Here is a 20,000-nt window from a genome sequence, read left to right on the forward strand (position 1 = left end):
CCCAGTTTTGCATAACCATACATAAATTAAATTAATAATAGACTAACTACTTAAAAAAATTAAAACTTACCTGTAAAAGAAAATATAAACCTAAGTTTAAAGGGACAGTAAACCTGAAATATAATGTTATATAATTCTGCACATAGTGCATAATTATATAACATTATATTAGTGCTATCGTTATAAAACGTAATATTCCCTTTTAATTTTTTTAAAATATGTCCGTTTTTCAGACCCGCTCTTCTGAGCGGGTCTGTTTTTATTCCACAGCGCATCGGGCCAGCTGTATAGTCACAGCCCGACCCGACAGCGCCATAACACTAAGTGCAGCTCACTCCATATTATAATAAAGGACTAGAGCAGTGCTTTCCAAACTGTGTGTCGGGACACACTAGTGTGTCGGCAGCAGTGTGTAGGTGTGTCCCTGCTTCAGCACAATTTTTTTTTTTTGGTTTCTGGCTTTCCGCCTGCCTGCTACGCATATCACATGGTTGACACGTGATTGATACCTAGGGGAACACGGATCATCTTAACCTATTGGCGCAGCTCAGTGGGAACTGAAACTATTCCCATTTGCGGCACATTGGCTCCTGACTGCATGTGTAGCTCCTGACTGCATGTGTAGCCCGGGCAGTAGTCAGTCGGACTCGCAGAGCTCTGAGGGCGGCAGATTAAACGCTGAGCTGAAGTCAGAGGGGTTATTTTCTGCAGCTAGCTCCCAGTAGTGCATTGCTGCTCCTGCTCTTGATATATGGATAGGAAGTGGAATCTTAAGAAATGCTTGATGATGAAATGTGAGTCTTTTTCTAATATTCCACCAAATATTCAGAAATTGTATTCATCCCATCAACCTCATACATCCCATTAAAATATCAAGTAGCTATTGGTGTTATTAAACTTTTTTTAATTCTTGCACATACATACTGTTACTTGTAAATATATTTCATTATTATATAATTCATGTATTTGGCCGTATCTCTTAAAACAAGTTAGTTTAACCTCCTTTTTGCTAGTACAAATTAATTACTGTGTCGCAAAATGATGTAGGTCTAAAAAGTGTGTCACCAACATAAAAAGTTTGGAAAGCTCTGGACTAGAGGATACAAGTTAAACCACTTTATCAACTGATTTCCACAAAAGTAAGGGGTCCGACAGGGGCAGCTTTGTCTCTCCTGTTCTTCTTTTTAATTTGCTTACTTTTGTGGAAATCAGTTGATAAAGTGGTTTAACTTGTATCCTCTAGTCCTTTATTATAATATGTTAAAAATTAATGTAGCCCTCGGATTGTAAGGGCTTAGTTAATCTGAATTTATAACGGACTGAGGATAACTTAATACAGATATTTAATGGCTATTATGCAATCCACAAAGTTTAAGTGGTTTTAATTCACAGCCTTTGCTACTGTATGAGTGTGAGTTCCTTAGTTGATTTAAATAAAAACTTTAATGTATGAATGATTTGGAACATTTTTAACATTTAGACACTTTATGAAGTAAGTAGAGTTAAAGTCTCACTACATATAAGTGGAATTACTCTCTCTTTAAACTTTGTTGTACTCTCAGTTACAACTAGTTTGTCTAGTTGTTGTTAGTCTTTTTAGTGAGAAATCCACTCCAGGTTTTGCTTTTCTATAAATTAAAAATTCAAGCACTTAGAATATCATTGTGAATAGTAAACATATGTAAAACCTGGCGCCATTTTTTATAACTCTACTCCCCCCGACTCCTTTTCTCTAAAAAAATGTTTTTGTATAATGTGCACTAAATTTTGTGAGAATTGATAGTCAAATGTCGATATAAGAATATTTCAGTTACATTATGATTTAGCAAAATTCAGCATAATGATGACAAACATTCTATATTTGTTTGGCACCAAATAATATGGCCAACATGTGTCACTTTTAACAAATGTGTCAAAATATTTACATATCATTAACTGGAGTTTGTTAACAGATTAAGTGCTATAGGATATAGGCAGGGATAAAACATTTATTTTGGATCTCATCTGATAAATGTCCATGGATTTATTTGATTTGTTTAAGGAATATCTGTTCACTTGCTATTTCCTATGGAGAATGTGGTTAGGCAGAGCACCAGGCAGACAACAGCTTAAAATTAAATAAGGTTGCAAATAGTGCTGGAGCAGCACAAAAATATATTTTCTTTCTCTTTTCCTCTCTCTTCTCTATTTTTTACGGATTTTGTAGACTTTGAATCCTACACCTAGGACTTATTGAAAATGTACTGTTTGTGCACCTTGTAGAACCTTTATAAAATAACACAAAACTTTCTTACAGATTATGTTTGTGTTTACCTACATGTTCCCTAAAAGACTGATCTTAACCAGTTTATGTATCTCTGAGCATCTGGTCTGTAAAATGTTTCAAGTAATAGTGATAAACTTACTCATATAAAAATGTTACCTGTGCCCTCTTCAGTTAGTGTGATCTGAAGGATGAACGACAACCCATTTCCTGAAAGATCCATCTGGAAGCGGGTTAGGTCTACGCTGCCATTATATGTCCCTGTAGAGTCCAACTGGAGTTTAGACAAAAAAAAAACAAAACAGAAATATTTCCCTTTGGTCAAAAACACAAATGGGTAGAAATATGCTGAATACTGCTCTGCTTTTTTTCAGGTCAGTAGCTAAATTCCCTAAATTGGCCTTTTCAGTCTTACCAAGTCCTATGTTATTATTTCTAGCAGATTTACTAAAGAACGGAGCGATGTGTGAGGTTTAGTGAATGAGCCTTATAATGGGGAATAGTGAGGCTTGAGAGGCTGGAGAGAGTGATGAGGCTGATGGGGGAGGCTGAAATGGCTGGTGAGGATGGAGAGGCTGATATGGCTTGTGAGGATGGAGAGGCTCATATGGCTGGTGAGGATGGAGAGGCTCATATGGCTGGTGAGGATGGAGAGGCTGATATGACTGGTGAGGATGGAAAGGCTGGTATGGCTGGTGAGGATGGAGAGGCTGATATGGCTGGTGAGGATGGAGAGGCTAATATGGCTGGTGAGGATGGAGAAGCTAATATGGCTGGTGAGGATGGAGAAGCTAATATGGCTGGTGAGGATGGAAAGGCTGGTATGGCTTGTGAGGATGGAGAGGCTGATATGGCTGGTGAGGATGGAGAGGCTGGTATGGCTTGTGAGGATGGAGAGGCTGATATGGCTGGTGAGGATGGAGAAGCTAATATGGCTGGTGAGGATGGAAAGGCTGGTATGGCTTGTGAGGATGGAGAGGCTAATATGGCTGGTGAGGATGGAGAAGCTAATATGGCTGGTGAGGATGGAAAGGCTGGTATGGCTTGTGAGGATGGAGAGGCTGATATGACTGGTGAGGATGGAAAGGCTGGTATGGCTTGTGAGGATGGAGAGGCTGATATGGCTGGTGAGGATGGAGAGGCTAATATGGCTGGTGAGGATGGAGAGGCTGATATGACTGGTGAGGATGGAAAGGCTGGTATGGCTGGTGAGGATGGAGAGGCTGATATGGCTGGTGAGGATGGAGAGGCTAATATGGCTGGTGAGGATGGAGAAGCTAATATGGCTGGTGAGGATGGAGAAGCTAATATGGCTGGTGAGGATGGAGAGGCTAATATGGCTGGTGAGGATGGAGAGGCTGATATGGCTAGTGAGGATGGAGAGGCTGATATGGCTGGTGAGGATGGAGAGGCTGATATGACTGGTGAGGATGGAAAGGCTGGTATGGCTGGTGAGGATGGAGAGGCTGATATGGCTTGTGAGGATGGAGAGGCTCATATGGCTGGTGAGGATGGAGAGGCTGATATGACTGGTGAGGATGGAAAGGCTGGTATGGCTGGTGAGGATGGAGAGGCTGATATGGCTGGTGAGGATGGAGAGGCTAATATGGCTGGTGAGGATGGAGAGGCTAATATGGCTGGTGAGGATGGAGAGGCTGATATGGCTAGTGAGGATGGAGAGGCTGATATGACTGGTGAGGATGGAAAGGCTGGTATGGCTGGTGAGGATGGAGAGGCTGATATGGCTGGTGAGGATGGAGAGGCTAATATGGCTGGTGAGGATGGAGAAGCTAATATGGCTGGTGAGGATGGAGAAGCTAATATGGCTGGTGAGGATGGAGAGGCTAATATGGCTGGTGAGGATGGAGAGGCTGATATGGCTAGTGAGGATGGAGAGGCTGATATGGCTGGTGAGGATGGAGAGGCTGATATGACTGGTGAGGATGGAAAGGCTGGTATGGCTGGTGAGGATGGAGAGGCTGATATGGCTGGTGAGGATGGAGAGGCTAATATGGCTGGTGAGGATGGAGAAGCTAATATGGCTGGTGAGGATGGAGAGGCTAATATGGCTGGTGAGGATGGAGAGGCTGATATGGCTAGTGAGGATGGAGAGGCTGATATGGCTGGTGAGGATGGAGAGGCTGATATGGCTGGTGAGGATGGAGAGGCTGATATGGCTAGTGAGGATGGAGAGGCTGATAAGGCTGGTGAGGATGGAGAGGCTGATGGGGGAGGCTGATATGGCTGGTGAGGATGGAGAGGCTAATATGGCTGGTGAGGATGGAGAGGCTGATATGGCTGGTGAGGATGGAGAGGCTAATATGGCTGGTGAGGATGGAGAGGCTGATATGGCTGGTGAGGATGGAGAGGCTAATATGGCTGGTGAGGATGGAGAGGCTGATATGACTGGTGAGGATGGAGAGGCTAATATGGCTGGTGAGGATGGAGAGGCTGATATGGCTGGTGAGGATGGAGAGGCTGATATGGCTGGTGAGGATGGAGAGGCTAATATGGCTGGTGAGGATGGAGAGGCTAATATGGCTGGTGAGGATGGAGAGGCTAATATGGCTGGTGAGGATGGAGAGGCTGATATGGCTGGTGAGGATGGAGAGGCTAATATGGCTGGTGAGGATGGAGAGGCTGATGGGGGAGGCTGATATGGCTGGTGAGGATGGAGAGGCTGATATGGCTGGTGAGGATGGAGAGGCTAATATGGCTGGTGAGGATGGAGAGGCTGATATGGCTAGTGAGGATGGAGAGGCTAATATGGCTGGTGAGGATGGAGAGGCTAATATGGCTGGTGAGGATGGAGAGGCTAATATGGCTGGTGAGGATGGAGAGGCTGATATGGCTGGTGAGAGTAATGAGGCTGGTGAGAGTGGGGAGGCTGATATGGCTGGTGAGAGTAATGAGGCTGGTGAGAGTGGAGAGGCTGATATGGCTGGTGAGAGTGGAGAGGCTGATATGGCTGGTGAGAGTAATGAGGCTGGTGAGGATGGAGAGGCTGATGAGTTTGGGGAGAGTGAGGTGGCTTGTAAGGCCAGTGAGGTTGGGGAGGGTAAGGATGCTGATGAAGTTGCTGAGGAGGCTTATGAGGCTTGTAAGTTTGGGGAGACCATGAGACTGGTTAGGTTTTTGGGGGGCTTGTGAGGCTGATGGGAAGGGTGATGTGACTCATAAAACAGTTAAGATTGAGGGGCTGATGAAGTTAATGAGATTTGAAAGGGCGGGTAGGCTGTTGAGTTTAGGGGAGGGTGATGTGACTCATAAGGAGTGGGAAATTGACAGACTGGTGAGGTTGGGGAGTGTGAGATGGGTGATGAAGTTGGTGAAGGTGACAAGGTTGAGGAAACTGCACATTAGCCTATACAGTGTGTACAGTAGGTCACCTACTTGCAGGTCTGGTCTATAAAGTGTGTACAGTAAGTAGACTACCTGCGAGTCTGGTCTATACAGTGTGTACAGTAGGTCACCTACCTGCAGGTCTGGCCTATACAGCGTGTACAGTAGGTCACCTACCTGCAGGTCTGGTCTATACAACGTGTACAGTAGGTGACCTACCTGCAGGTCTGGTCTATACAGCATGTACAGTAGGTCACCTACCTGTAGGTCTGGTCTTTACAGCGTGTACAGTAGGTTACCTACAGGTCTGGTCTATACAGTGTATACAGTAGGTCACCTACCTGCAGATCTGGTCTATACAGTGTGTACAGTAGGTCACTTACCTGCAGGTCTGGTCTTTACAGCGTGTACAGTAGGTCACCTACCTACAGGTCTGGTCTATACATTGTGTAAAGTAGGTCACCTACCTGCAGGTCTGGTCTTTACAGCGTGTACAGTAGGTCACCTACCTACAGGTCTGGTCTATACAGTGTGTACAGTAGGTCACCTACCTACAGGTCTGGTCTATACATTGTGTAAAGTAGGTCACCTACCTGCAGGTCTGGTCTTTACAGCGTGTACAGTAGGTCACCTACCTACAGGTCTGGTCTATACAGTGTGTACAGTAGGTCACCTACCTGCAGGTCTGGTCTTTACAGCGTGTACAGTAGGTCACCTACCTACAGGTCTGGTCTATACAGTGTGTACAGTAGGTCACCTACCTACAGGTCTGGTCTATACAGTGTGTACAGTAGGTCACCTACCTGCAGGTCTGGTCTATACAGTGTGTACAGTAGGTCACCTACCTGCAGGTCTGGTCTATACAGTGTGTACAGTAGGTCACCTACCTGCAGGTCTGGTCTATAAGGTGTGTACAGTAGGTCACCTACCTGCAGGTCTGGTCTATACAGTACAGTAGGTCACCTACCTGCAGGTCTGGTCTATACAGTGTGTACAGTAGGTCACCTACCTGCAGGTCTGGTCTATACAGTGTGTACAGTAGGTCACCTACCTGCAGGTCTGGTCTTTACAGCGTGTACAGTAGGTCACCTACCTACAGGTCTGGTCTATACAGTGTGTACAGTAGGTCACCTACCTGCAGGTCTGGTCTATAAGGTGTGTACAGTAGGTCACCTACCTACAGGTCTGGTCTATACAGTGTGTACAGTAGGTCACCTACCTGCAGATCTGGTCTATACAGTGTGTACAGTAGGTCACCTACCTGCAGGTCTGGTCTATACAGTGTGTACAGTAGGTCACCTACCTGCAGGTCTGGTCTATACAGTGTGTACAGTAGGTCACCTACCTACAGGTCTGGTCTATACAGTGTGTACAGTAGGTCACCTACCTGCAGATCTGGTCTATACAGTGTGTACAGTAGGTCACCTACCTGCAGGTCTGGTCTATACAGTGTGTACAGTAGGTCACCTACCTACAGGTCTGGTCTATACAGTGTGTACAGTAGGTCACCTACCTGCAGATCTGGTCTATACAGTGTGTACAGTAGGTCACCTACCTGCAGGTCTGGTCTATATGGTGTGTACAGTAGGTCACCTACCTGCAGGTCTGGTCTATATGGTGTGTACAGTAAGTCAAACAGTGATGGGCACATATATAACAAGTGTTAGTTACAAAAGTAAATTAGAACGTTTTTTTTTTGTTTTTTTTTAATGCTCTGCTGTATATTAGGACATTTTTGTCTTCTGTGTCTCTTTAGAACCCAGCTGTAAACAGAGATTTAACCCTTTCCTTATGCAATATTGAATTGTACCCTGTTTAGATTGTGTTCTTTATTAATGTGCAGGATATAACTATTTGTAGCTAGTCAAAAATAATCTTTCATCATTCAAATAGGGCATGTCATTTTAAACAACTTACCAATGTACTTTCATCATCACATTTGCTTTGTTCTTAGTATTCTATGTTGAAAGTTAAACCTAGGAGGCTCATGTATTAATTTATCAGGCCTTGAAGGCTGCCTCTTATCTGAATGCATTTTGACATTTTTTCATAGCTAGAGGGTGTTAGTTCACATATGTCATATAGATAACAACATTATGCTCCTGTCCGTGGAGTTAATGGCTAAAATGCAAGTCTGTCAAAAGAACAGAAATAAGGGGGCAGTCTGCAGAGGCTTTGATACAAGGTAATTACAGAGGTAAAATGTGTATTAATATAACTGAGATAAGGAGCAGTCTGCAGAGGCTTAGATACAAGGTAATTACAGAGGTAAAATGTGTATTAATATAACTGAGATAAGGAGCAGTCTGCAGAGGCTTAGATACAAGGTAATTACAGAGGTAAAACGTATATTAATACAACAGTGTTGGTTATGCAGAACTGGGGAATGGCTAATAAAGAGATTATCTATATTTTTAAACAATACATATTTTGGAGTAGACTGTCCCTTTAACGTGTCATTTTGAAGTATTTAACTCAGATATTTAGATATTATCCTTCATAGGCTAAGGTTCATAGACTTCAGGGCAAATATAAGAGAATTAATATTTAAACATAACATTGAAGAATAAAAACATTTGATCTATAGAAATATTGCATTATCAGAAGTAATGTTCAGGGAAACATTTTGTTCTAAAATTGGATTCTGAACAATTCATAATTTGTCCCATTCATAGTCAAATAAATAAAGGCCATGTATGTCTACATTATTGTAAAACATAAAAAAACACATAAGGATGTAATAGGATCCAGTTAAACCCTATCTGTAGATTATGTTGAATTTACCTTCCCTGTGATGGGAAAGCAGAGACCGTCAGGGTCCACATTGCAGCCTGCCCCATAATACGTGCTAGCTCCTTTGCAAATCCGTCCAGTGAGATTCCCAGGGACCCCCTGGCCGTATGTGTACCTGAGAGAATAGAGAACACAGAAACACGTCACAATTCACATTTAATTTATTACACTTAAAGGTGTTTTTCTGGTACACACCAGCAATTCCCTGCCTTTATATAAGACATATGGATGTTACAGTTACATCTTTACTGTACGAAAAAGAGCAAATGAAAACAAGAAGACTGGGGATTTAAATGTTGAAAATTAATTTAGTAGGTAGAAAAATCTGTGCCCTTTTCCCAACAAATGTAAGTGCTGAGTTTGCTTAGAAAAGTAACCATCATAGCTAATCTAATGAGTGTTTCATGTACGGCTATAGGAGAAGCACTTCATCTGTTACACACTCATTTTGTTTATGAAAAGCAGAAAGATTTGTTACTTTTTACACTAATCTGTATCATATTGTCACTTCACATTGTGCTGCTGATATAAAATAACCCTTGTCTGAGAAGCCTAAAGGTGAAACGCGTCAGGGCTTGATGTTGAGTGCTGAGATGTTTGAGTGCTGAGAGAGTGCTGCAAAGGAGAATGGATTTTGATATTTATATTGCCATTCAAGTTTGTCTTTACAACAATTATTGACATTGATATACTGAATATATTTAAATATTCAATGTAAAATTTCAATATCAAATATAACTACTAAATCTTCTAATGGAAAATTTGAATATAACATTTAAATACTGATTACCCTAAATATAAATGTAACATTCAATTGCTTTATGCAACCTTTAATAACAGAAGTGCGCATTCAAAATATAGAGACATTTACAAATTTCTTAGAAATAAATATCAAATGTTCAGCATTGGTTGTTCAGATACTTATTTTATCTGGTTGTTCAGCTACTTATTTTATCTGGTTGTTCAGCTACTTATTTTATCTGATTGTTTGGTTACTTATTTTATCTGGTTGTTTAGTTACTTATTTTATCTGGTTGTTTAGTTACTTATTGTATCTGGTTGTTTAGTTACTTATTTTATCTGGTTGTTTAGTTACTTATTGTATATGGTTGTTTAGTTACTTATTGTATCTGGTTGTTTAGTTACTTATTGTATCTGGTTGTTTAGTTACTTATTTTATCTGGTTGTTTAGTTACTTATTGTATCTGTTTGTTTAGTTACTTATTTTATCTGATTGTTTGGTTACTTATTTTATCTGGTTCTTTAGTTACTTATTGTATCTGTTTGTTTAGTTACTTATTTTATCTGATTGTTTGGTTACTTATTTTATCTGGTTGTTTAGTTACTTATTGTATCTGTTTGTTTAGTTACTTATTTTATCTGATTGTTTGGTTACTTATTTTATCTGGTTGTTTAGTTACTTATTGTATCTGGTTGTTTAGTTACTTATTTTATCTGGTTGTTTAGTTACTTATTGTATCTGTTTGTTTAGTTACTTATTTTATCTGGTTGTTTAGTTACTTATTGTATCTGTTTAGTTACTTATTTTATCTGATTGTTTGGTCACTTATTGTATCTGGTTGTTTAGTTACTTATTTTATCTGGTTGTTTAGTTACTTACGCCTAGATTTAGAGTTCTGCGTTAGCCGTCCAAACCAGCGTTAGGGGGTCCTAACGCTGGTTTTTACCACCCACTGGTATTTAGAGTCAGTCTGGAAAGGGTCTAGCGCTCACTTTCCAGCCGCGACTTTTCCATACCGCAGATCCCCTTACGCCAATTGCGTATCCTATCTTTTCAATGGGATCTTTCTAACGCCGGTATTTAGAGTCTTGGCTGAAGTGAGCATTAGAACTCTAACGACAAGACTCCAGCCGCAGAAAAAAGCCAGGAGTTAAGAGCTTTCTGGGCTAACGCCGGTTCATAAAGCTCTTAACTACTGTGCTCTAACACCCATAAACTACCTATGCACCCCCTAAACCGAGGCCCCCCCCCACATCGCTGCCACTCTATTTAATTTTTTTAACCCCTAATCTGCCGACCGCACACCGCCGCAACCTACATTATCCCTATGTACCCCTAATCTGCTGCCCCTAACATCGCCGACCCCTACATAATATTTATTACCCCCTAATCTGCCCCCCCCAATGTCGCCGTCATCTTGGATGACGTCATTTAAAGGAACCTTCATTCGGACTTAGGACGTCATTAGAAGAGGATGGATCCGCGTCGGCTGCTTCAAGATGGCCCCGCTCCGCGCCGGATGGAAGAAGATAGAAGATGCCGCCTGGATGAAGATGTCTACCGGTCCGGATGCCCTCTTCTTGCCAGATAGGATGAAGACTTTGGACCCTCTTCTGGACCTTTTCTTGCCGGATAGGATGAAGACTTCGGAGCCACTTCTGGACAGATCGGTGATACCCGGCGTGGTGAAGATAAGGTAGGAAGATCTTCAGGGGCTTAGTGTTAGGTTTTTTAAGGGGGGTTTGGGTTAGATTAGGGGTATGTGGGTGGTGGGTTGTAATGTTGGGGGGGTATTGTATGTTTTTTTACAGGCAAAAGAGCAGAATTCTTTGGGGCATGCCCCGCAAAAGGCCCTTTTAAGGGCTGGTAAGGTAAAAGAGCTGTCAAATATTTTATTTTAGAATATGGTAGGGCATTTTTTTATTTTGGGGGGCTTTGTTATTTTTTTAGGGGGCTTAGAGTAGGTGTAATTAGTTTAAAATTCTTGTAATCTTTTTTTATTTTTTGTAATTTAGTGGTTTTTTTTTTGTAATTTAGTGTTTTGTTTTTTTTCTGTAATTTAGTTTAGTTGATTTAATTGTAGATAATTGTAGATAGTTTATTTAATTAATTTATTGATAGTGTAGTGTTAGGTTTAATTGTAACTTAGGTTAGGATTTATTTTACAGGTAATTTTGTAATTATTTTAACTAGGTAGCTATTAAATAGTTATTAACTATTTAATAGCTATTGTACCTGGTTAAAATAAATACAAAGTTGCCTGTAAAATAAATATTAATCCTAAAATAGCTACAATATAATTATTATTTATATTGTAGCTATATTAGGGTTTATTTTACAGGTAAGTATTTAGCTTTAAATAGGAATAATTTATTTAATAAGATTTATTTTATTTAGTTAGAATAAAATTAAATTTAACTTAGGGGGGTGTTAGGGTTAGGGTTAGACTTAGCTTTAGGGGTTAATACATTTATTAGAGTAGCGGTGAGGTCCGGTCGGCAGATTAGGGGTTAATAATTGTAGGTAGGTGGCGGCGACGTTGGGGGTGGCAGATTAGGGGTTAATAAATATAATATAGGGGTCGGCAGTGTTAGGGGCAGCAGATTAGGGGTACATAGGGATAACGTAGGTTGCGGCGGTGTACGGAGCGGCAGATTAGGGGTTAAAAATAATATGCAGGGGTCAGCGATAGTGAGGCGGCAGATTAGGGGTTAATAAGTGTAAGGTTAGGGGTGTTTAGACTCGGGGTACATGTTAGGGTGTTAGGTGCAGACTTAGGAAGTGTTTCCCCATAGGAAACAATGGGGCTGCGTTAGGAGCTGAACGCTGCTTTTTTGCAGGTGTTAAGTTTTTTTTTCAGCTCAAACTGCCCCATTGTTTCCTATGGGGGAATCGTGCACGAGCACGTTTTTGAAGCTGGCCGCGTCCGTAAGCACCGCTGGTATTTAGAGTTGAAGTGGCGGTAAATTATGCTCTACGCTCCCTTTTTGGAGCCTAACGCAGCCCTTCAGACAACTCTAAATACCAGCGTTGTTTAAAAGGTGCGGGGGAAAAAAAGCATGCGTAGCTAACATACCCCTTTGGCCCCAGAACTCTAAATCTAGCCTTTTTTTATCGGTTTATTTAGTTACTTATTGTATCTGGTTGTTTAGTTACTTATTTTATCCAATTGTTTGGTTACTTATTGTATCTGGTTGTTTAGTTTCTTATTTTATCTGGTTGTTTAGTTTCTTATTTTATCTGGTTGTTTAGTTTCTTATTTTATCTGGTTGTTTAGTTTCTTATTTTATCTGGTTGTTTAGTTACTTATTTGATCTAGATGTTTAGTTACTTATTGTATCTGTTTATTTAGTTACTTATTTTATCTGCTTGTTTACCTACTTATTTTATCTGGTTATTTAGTTACCTATTTTATCTGGTTAATTATTTACCTATTTTATCTGGTTGTTTAGTTACTTATTTATCTATTTGTTTAGTTACCTCTTTATCTGGTTAATTATTTACTTATTTTATCTACAGGTATAGATATTCATTTTCCATGTTGGGTTAGTGCACTTGGTTAAACACAATCGGGTTTGGGTGTTGGTTTATTTTCCACTTTTCTTGCTCCTTTTGAAGTCGATGAAGGAATTCGTTAACATGTTGCAATATTTTAAGTTACATTTTTTGCTTACATTTATTTAGCACTCATGCACATTATTATTATTATTATTATTATTATTATCAGGTATTTGTAGAACGCCAACAGATTCCACAGCGCTATAAACATTGGGGTATAGAAGATAACATTTATAGGGATCAAATGGGTAGAGGGCCCTGCCAAAGAGTTGCACAGTTGAAGTTGGCTCTTATGAAGGTGACCTACAAACAGCTGGGCTCATAGGCATACATGTTAAGAGGTTCAAGGAGATAGCAATGGAGTTAGGAAAGGTTAGTGTAGGTTGTATGTATTCCTGAATAGTAAAGTCTTTAGGGAGCACTTGAAGCTTTCAAAACTAGTGGAGAATCTTGTGGAGTGGGGCAGAGAGTTCCACAAGATGGGAGCCAGTCTGGAGTAGTCCTGTCAATGGGAATGTGAGGAGGTAACAAGAGAGGAAGAGAGTATGAGATTGTGAGCAGAGCAAAGTGGATTGGAGGGAGAGTATCTGTGAGAGTGGGAGATAAAGAGGTCATGGATAGAAATGAGCTTGTTGCAAACAGAGCGAGAGCTCCAGAGTGCACAAGTAAAGGGGGGGGGGGGGGGTGGTTTTAGATACAAGAGGAATGAGATTAAGGTTACCAGAGTTTTGTTTTTGAAATCTATTGAAAGGCACACATGGGTGTGCATGGCTAGGAAGTTGTGGGGGAGTAGGATTATGGGAGATGTCACAAGCAGCTACTATGAGCAAGAGGGAGAGTGACATGAGATGAGATGCAAAATTGCAGTGATAAGATGAGGTCTAAGGATGAGGTACAAGGGATGAGGTGCAAGGGGGAGAGAGAGTCTGTAGGAATGTGGGAAGTTCATGAATACAAAAGAAAGGTGAGGTTAAGAGATTGGCTAATGAACAGTGCAGGTGGTAAGGGGGAAGGAGTGATTGAATAAAATAGTTTGTTATAGAAATAAAAGGTAGCAAAAAGCAATATGAAGATATTGAGCATTTTTACAAAAGAGGGGAACAGTGAATAAAACACAGTATTACAACAGAACTTGCCTTGTCCCTTGTCCAATCCTCGCTGAATTCTTGTATAATTATTCTGCCCAATTGTTAAAGCCTCACTTATAAATGCTCACTTAAGAGATGTGAACAGATGATATTACAATACTGCTATCTAAACCTGCAATGCTAACCCCTGCAATGCTTCCCATAGAAGTGTTAAGTTTAAGTTAAGTTTGATTCCAATAAATTAGTTAATGACATGATCAAAGACAGTCAAAAGGCCAAATGGGAAAATTTGATTCAGGGTGAGATAAGTTAAAATAAACAGACAATATAATTTGGAGGAGGCTAAGGTTATACCATTAGTGAACTTATCAATTTAGGAATTATAACAAGTATTGTTTGAAAATCACATAGCTAAAGACAAGATATCAACAAAGTAAATACATAACTTATTTCACAGACTACACAGACTACACAGACTACACAGACTACACAGAGACTACACAGACTACACAGAGACTACACAGACTACACAGAGACTACACAGAGACTACACAGACTACACAGAGACTACACAGAGACTACACAGACTACACAGAGACTACACAGACTACACAGAGACTACACAGAGACTATACACAGACTACACACAGACTGCACACAGACTACACACAGACTACACACAGACTACACACAGACTGCACACAGACTACACACAGACTACACACAGACTGCACACAGACTACACACAGACTACACACAGACTACACACAGACTACACACAGAGATACCAAAGAGAGATTTATACAGAGTACAATTGCCACAGAAAGCAGTGAATTTGTCAGGAGATGATGCAGGGGACCACTGCTTCATAACTTCTGTTTCCGGTGAGCTTGAAGGAATACAATTGCTGCATACTTTTTAACTTTTTTACTTTCAAATTGTAATAAAAGCGCAATACGACACTCTAAAAAAAGCCTCCATATAGCAAAGTTAACATGCGAGCGACAGCGCTAATTTGCACTCCGCTTGTACTCTAGCCCTTGTGTCCTGTTGAGATTATGTCTAACTTACGTGGCGGTAACGGCAAATGAGAGCGTCTTATCCAGTACAGTTATGATCTGTGGCGCGACCAGCTGCACCGAGAATTTGGGTAAATCTGAAATACAAAAACAATTGTGATTATTTCCTAGACAACTGTCTTGTGTTGTTCTCTTTTGTCCCCAGATGAGAAGCACAGTGATGATTTGTCCACTACAAAACAACGTTTAGCATCAAATCCGCCTACAAAATAAATGTGTATTGTAAAACATATCAGGGAAATACTACCTGAAAAACCCTGTTTTATGTTTATCTAATCTCCTTTACTATGACCAATAAGGGATAGATTCAAAAGGGGAAAAAATCTCAATTTAAAATGACAGTAAAATAAATAATGAAAGTGCACAAATCTGTTTTAATACACAGAATCACTGTCATTTAGCATAGTTTATCTAATGATTTCTGTACAAAATTCACCATTAAAGTCTATGAGGATTTTTCTAAAGGAGTCTAATTAACCCCTTCATTAGGAATTAAATAGCTGTCTCCCCTTCCCCCCGCCACTGCACCTCCATCTTTGTTATTGGCATTCTGCCAGTATGCAATCTGGGGGGGGGGGGTTATTATTTATTTATTTTAGTGTAAGGAATCCCCCCATATATAAGCAATCAGCTTTTTTCTGTAGTTTAGGGATCCCCTCCCCCTCCAACCATTTTCTGTAGTGTAAGGACCCATCCCTCCCCTCCCAAGATCATATTTTGCTGTAGTGTAGGGATCCGCCTACACTACAGCAAAAGATTTTCCTTTAAAGCCTTTGTAGCCAACAAGAGTAGGATATGAAGCTTTCATTGGATTTCAGGTCATGTTTGTTTCACTTATCGAATTCCATAGCTAAACCTCAAACAACACTTTTCCTCTTATTATAGGGTGATCAGACGTCCCCGATTTCCGGGGATAGTCCCCGAATTGAGGAGACTGTCTCCAGAAAAATTATGTCTCCGGAAACGTCCCCGGCTCCTGTTGCACTTCCCCGGCTCCTACTGTAGCCAAGCGCTGCCTGGAACGAAGTCATAAGCGGAGCGACAAGGTAAGTAGTAAAATTGCATGGGTGTGGGAAGAGGGAGACTCCGTTATTGAGCTGCAGCCAAGCACTGCCTGGGAGGAAGTGATACGTTACTTTGTCCCAGCGCGCAGGTCAGGAGGGAAGAACGGAGTGACAAGGTAAGTAATAAAAGGGTGTGGGAAGAGGGAGTCCCGGTTATTGAGCTGCAGCCAAGCACTGCCTGGGAGGAAGCGATACGTCACTTTGTCCCAGCGCGCAGGTCAGGAGGGAAGAGCGGAGCGACAAGGTAAGTGATAAAAGTGCGTGGGTGTGGGAAGAGGGAGACTCGGTTATTGAGCTGCAGCCAAGCACTGCCTGGGAGGAAGTGATACGTCACTTTGTCCCAGGGTGCAGGTCAGGAGGGAAGAGCGGAGCGACAAGGTAAGTAATAAAAGTGTGTGGGTGTGGGAAGAGGGAGTCCCGGTTATTGAGCTTCAGGTTGTGACCGGTATATACACAACACATCATAAGCTCATGGATGATAATGCTAAAGTTATTTTTGGTGCAGCGAGGTTCCTCGCACACAGTTATTGGAGATATTGCGACTCAGGATATATTTAGCCACGTTGCAGCTTTCTGCAATGCTACGGTGCTGCTAACTGCAAAAATAAACAATAAAACAAACACAAAAAAACTACCAAGTGTTTCTATTCATTATACTTCAGTACCATGCAAAGCATTGCAGTTGGAGAGGTCACTGTTGTGTTTATTTTCATTAAGCAGATGGATGACTAGCAGTTTATAGCATATATCTGTGTATATGTGTAATGTGAAGACCAGGCTCTGGGTATATTATATACAGTATACAGTATGAGCAGCACTATGTGTTTATATAATGTACAGAACAGGGTATATTATATCTGTGCAGTGCTATGTGTATATGTAATGTGTAGATCAGGATATATTATATCTGTGCAGTGATATGTGTATATATAATGTGCAGTGCTATGTGTATATATAATGTGCAGTGGTATGTGTATATGTAATGTGTAGAGCAGGATATATTATATCTGTGCAGTGCTATGTGTATATATAATGTGCAGTGCTATGTGAATATGTAATGTGTAGAGCAGGATATATTATATATGTGCAGCACTGTGTGTATATATAATGTGCAGTGCTATGTGTATATGTAATGTGTAGAACAGGATATATTATATATGTGCAGCACTGTGTATATGTAATGTACAGAACAGGGTATATTATTTATGTGCAACACTATCGGCTAGATTACGAGTCTTGCGTTAGCCTTAAAAAAAGCAGCATTGAGAGGTCCCAACGCTGCTTTTTAACGCCCGCTGGTATTAAGAGTCTTGAAGGTACAGGTGTACCGCTCACTTTTTTGGCCAGACTCGAAAATACCGCAAATCCACTTACGTCAATTGCGTATCCTATATTTTCAATGGGATTTGCCTAACGCCGGTATTATGAGTCTTCCAAAAAGTGAGCGGTAGACCCTCTCCTGTCAAGCCTAGTACCTGTCAAGTCAGTAGTTAAGAGTTTTATGGGCTAACGCCTTAGTATAAAACTCTTAACTAAATTGCTAAAAAGTACACTAACACCCATAAACTACCTATTAACCCCTAAACCGAGGCCCCCCACATTGCAAACACTAAAATAAAATTATTAACCCCTAATCTGCTGAACCGGACATCGCTGCCACTATAATAAATATATTAAACCCTAAACCGCCGCACTCCCGCCTCGCAAACACTAGTTAAATTTTATTAACCCCTAATCTGCCGTCCCTAACATCACCGACACCTACCTACATTTATTAACCCCTAATCTGCCGCCCCCCAACGTCGCCGCCACTATATTAAAGTTATTAACCCCTAAATCTAAGACTAACCCTAACCCCCCTAACTTAAAAATAATTTAAATAAATCTAAATAAAATAACTATCATTAACTAAATTATTCCTATTTAAAACTAAATACGTACCTGTAAAATAAACCCTAAGCTAGCTACAATATAACTAATAGTTACATTGTAGCTATCTCAGGCTTTATTTTTATTTTACAGGCAACTTTGTATTTATTTTAACTAGGTAGAATAGTTATTAAATAGTTATTAACTATTTAATAGCTACCTAGTTAAAATAAAGACATATTTACCTGTACAATAAAACCTAACCTAAGTTACAATTACACCTAACACTACACTATAATTAAATTAATTCCCTAAATTAAATTAATTACAATTAAATAAAATTAACTAAAGTACAAAAAAACAAACACTAAATTACAGATAATATTAAAATAATTACACGTTTTTTAAACTAATTACTCCTAATCTAATCCCCTAATAAAATAAAAAAGCCCCCCAAAATAATAAAAAGCCCTACCCTATACTAAATTACAAATAGCCCTTAAAAGGGCTATTTGCGGGGCATTGCCCCAAAGTAATCAGCTCTTTTACCTGTAAAAGAAATTACAATACCCCCCCAACATTAAAACCCACCACTCACACACCCAACTCTACTCTAAAACCCACCCAATCCCCCCTTAATAAAACCTAACACTACCCCCTTGAAGATCACCTTACCTAGAGAAGTCTTCACCCAACCGGGCCGAAGTCCTCAATGAAGCCGGGTGAAGTGGTCCTCCAGACGGACAGAAGTCTTCATCCAAGCCGGGAAGAAGAGGTCCTCTAGACGGGCAGAAGTCTTCATCCAGACGGCATCTTCTGTCTTCATCCATCCGGTGTTGGAAGGGTCCATCTTCAAGACATCCGACGCGGAGCATCCTCTTCTTCCGATGGCGACTGTAGAATGAAGGTTCCTTTAGGTGACGTCATCCAAGATGGCGTCCCTTCAATTCCGATTGGCTATCAGCCAATCGGAATTATGGTAGGAAAAATCCTATTGACTGATCAAATCAGCCAATAGGATTGAGCTCGCATTCTATTGGCTGTTCCAATCAGCCAATAGAATGCAAGCTCAATCCTATTGGCTGATTGCATCAGCCAATAGTATTTTTTTCTACCTTAATTCTGATTGGCTGATAGAATTCTATCAGCCAATCGGAATTGAAGGGATGCCATCTTGAATGACGTCACTTAAAGGAACCTTCATTCTACTGTCGCCGTGGGAAGAAGAGGATGCTCCGCGTCGGATGTGTTGAAGATGGACCCGCTCTGCGTCGGATGGATGAAGATAGAAGATGCCGTCTGGATGAAGACTTCTGCCCGTCTGGAGGACCTCTTCTGCCCGGATAGGATGAAGACTTCTGCCTGTCTGGAGGACCACTTCGCTCGGCTTCGTTGAGGACTTCGGTCCGGTTGGGTGAAGACTTCTCAAGGTAGGGTGATCTTCAAGAGGTTAGTGTTAGGTTTTTATAAGAGGGGATTGGGTGGGTTTTAGAGTATGGTTGGGTGTGTGGGTGGTGGGTTGTAATGTTGGGGGGTATTGTTTGTTTGTTTTTTACAGCTAAAAGAGCTGATTACTTTGGGGCAATGCCCCGCAAAAAGCCCTTTTAAGGGCTATTTGTAATTTAGTATAGGGTAGGGATTTTTATTATTTTGGAGAGCTTTTTTATTTTATTAGGGGGATTAGATTAGGTGTAATTAGTTAAAAAAAACTTGTAATTATTTTATAATTTTCTGTAATTTAGTGTTTTGTTTTTTTGTACTTTAGTTAATTGTATTTAATTGTAATTAATTTATTTTAATTTAGGGAATTAATTTAATTATAGTGTAGTGTTAGGTGTTAGTGTAACTTAGGTTAGGTTTTATTTTACAGGTAAAGTTGTCTTTTTATTTTAACTAGGTAGTTATTAAATAGTTAATAACTATTCTACCTAGTTAAAATAAATACAATGTTGCCTGTAAAATAAAAATAAACCCTAAGCTAGATAAAATGTAACTATTAGTTATATTGTAGCTAGCTTAGGGTTTATTTTATAGGTAAGTATTTAGTTTTAAATAGGAATAATTTAGTTAATTGTAGTAATTTTATTTTGATTTATTTAAATTATATTTAAGTTAGGGGGTTAGGGTTAGACTTAGGTTTAGGGGTTAATAACTTTATTATAGTAGCAGCAGCGTTGGGGGCGGCAGATTAGGGGTTAATAA

The 20,000-nt window shown here is 40.3% G+C and overlaps 1 protein-coding gene across 1 annotated transcript in view; it reads right to left on the reverse strand.

Moving 5' to 3' along the window:
- Positions 1–20,000, reverse strand: part of LOC128640574 (alpha-2-macroglobulin-like) — a 222,341-nt gene that overhangs the window by 186,728 nt on the left and 15,613 nt on the right. The window contains exons 7-9 of the mRNA XM_053693045.1: positions 14,858–14,942; positions 8,390–8,513; positions 2,423–2,537 (exon numbers count right to left, since the gene is read on the reverse strand). Coding sequence (XP_053549020.1) covers positions 2,423–2,537; positions 8,390–8,513; positions 14,858–14,942 — 324 coding nt within the window. The remainder of the gene's footprint in view (positions 1–2,422; positions 2,538–8,389; positions 8,514–14,857; positions 14,943–20,000) is intronic.

This window comes from Bombina bombina, chromosome 9, assembly GCF_027579735.1.
Source record: "Bombina bombina isolate aBomBom1 chromosome 9, aBomBom1.pri, whole genome shotgun sequence".
NCBI lineage: Eukaryota > Metazoa > Chordata > Amphibia > Anura > Bombinatoridae > Bombina > Bombina bombina.